Below are 331 nucleotides of genomic sequence, written 5' to 3'. Positions count from 1 at the left end.
CAAAATCGAGAATATTCACTGTTCTTGTTAATTTTCATGTATTGACGACTCTAAAAATTTCTTCATTGTTAAATAATTTATTCTCAGAATATGCATTACATTCATTTAATAGAACATATGTTTCTCCTGTAGATGCAGTTATTTCCCGGAGGGTGGCAAGTAACTGCCAGACACACCGCCGCCTGAACCTCCGAAAGAACCGCCACCTCCGCCGCCAAAGGATCCTCCTCCAAAGGATCCTCCACCAAATCCTCCTCCACCGCCTCCGCCAGAGCCTCCGAAGTTATTGCTTGGGCCACTGTAAGTGTTGCTCACTCCCCCGCCAAAGGAT

General features: G+C 45.6%; 1 protein-coding gene across 1 annotated transcript in view; it reads right to left on the bottom strand.

Annotated features, from left to right (window-relative positions):
- Positions 1-101: 101 nt before the first annotated feature.
- LOC119591045 (loricrin-like) overlaps positions 102-331 on the bottom strand; it is a 1,103-nt gene continuing 873 nt past the window's right edge. The window contains exon 3 of the mRNA XM_037939772.1: positions 102-275. Coding sequence (XP_037795700.1) covers positions 102-275 — 174 coding nt within the window. The remainder of the gene's footprint in view (positions 276-331) is intronic.

Source organism: Penaeus monodon, chromosome 28 (assembly GCF_015228065.2).
Source record: "Penaeus monodon isolate SGIC_2016 chromosome 28, NSTDA_Pmon_1, whole genome shotgun sequence".
Classification (NCBI taxonomy): Eukaryota; Metazoa; Arthropoda; class Malacostraca; order Decapoda; family Penaeidae; genus Penaeus; species Penaeus monodon.
The sequence above is the reverse complement of the archived record's forward strand: the minus strand, read 5'-3'. Positions and strand labels throughout refer to the sequence as shown.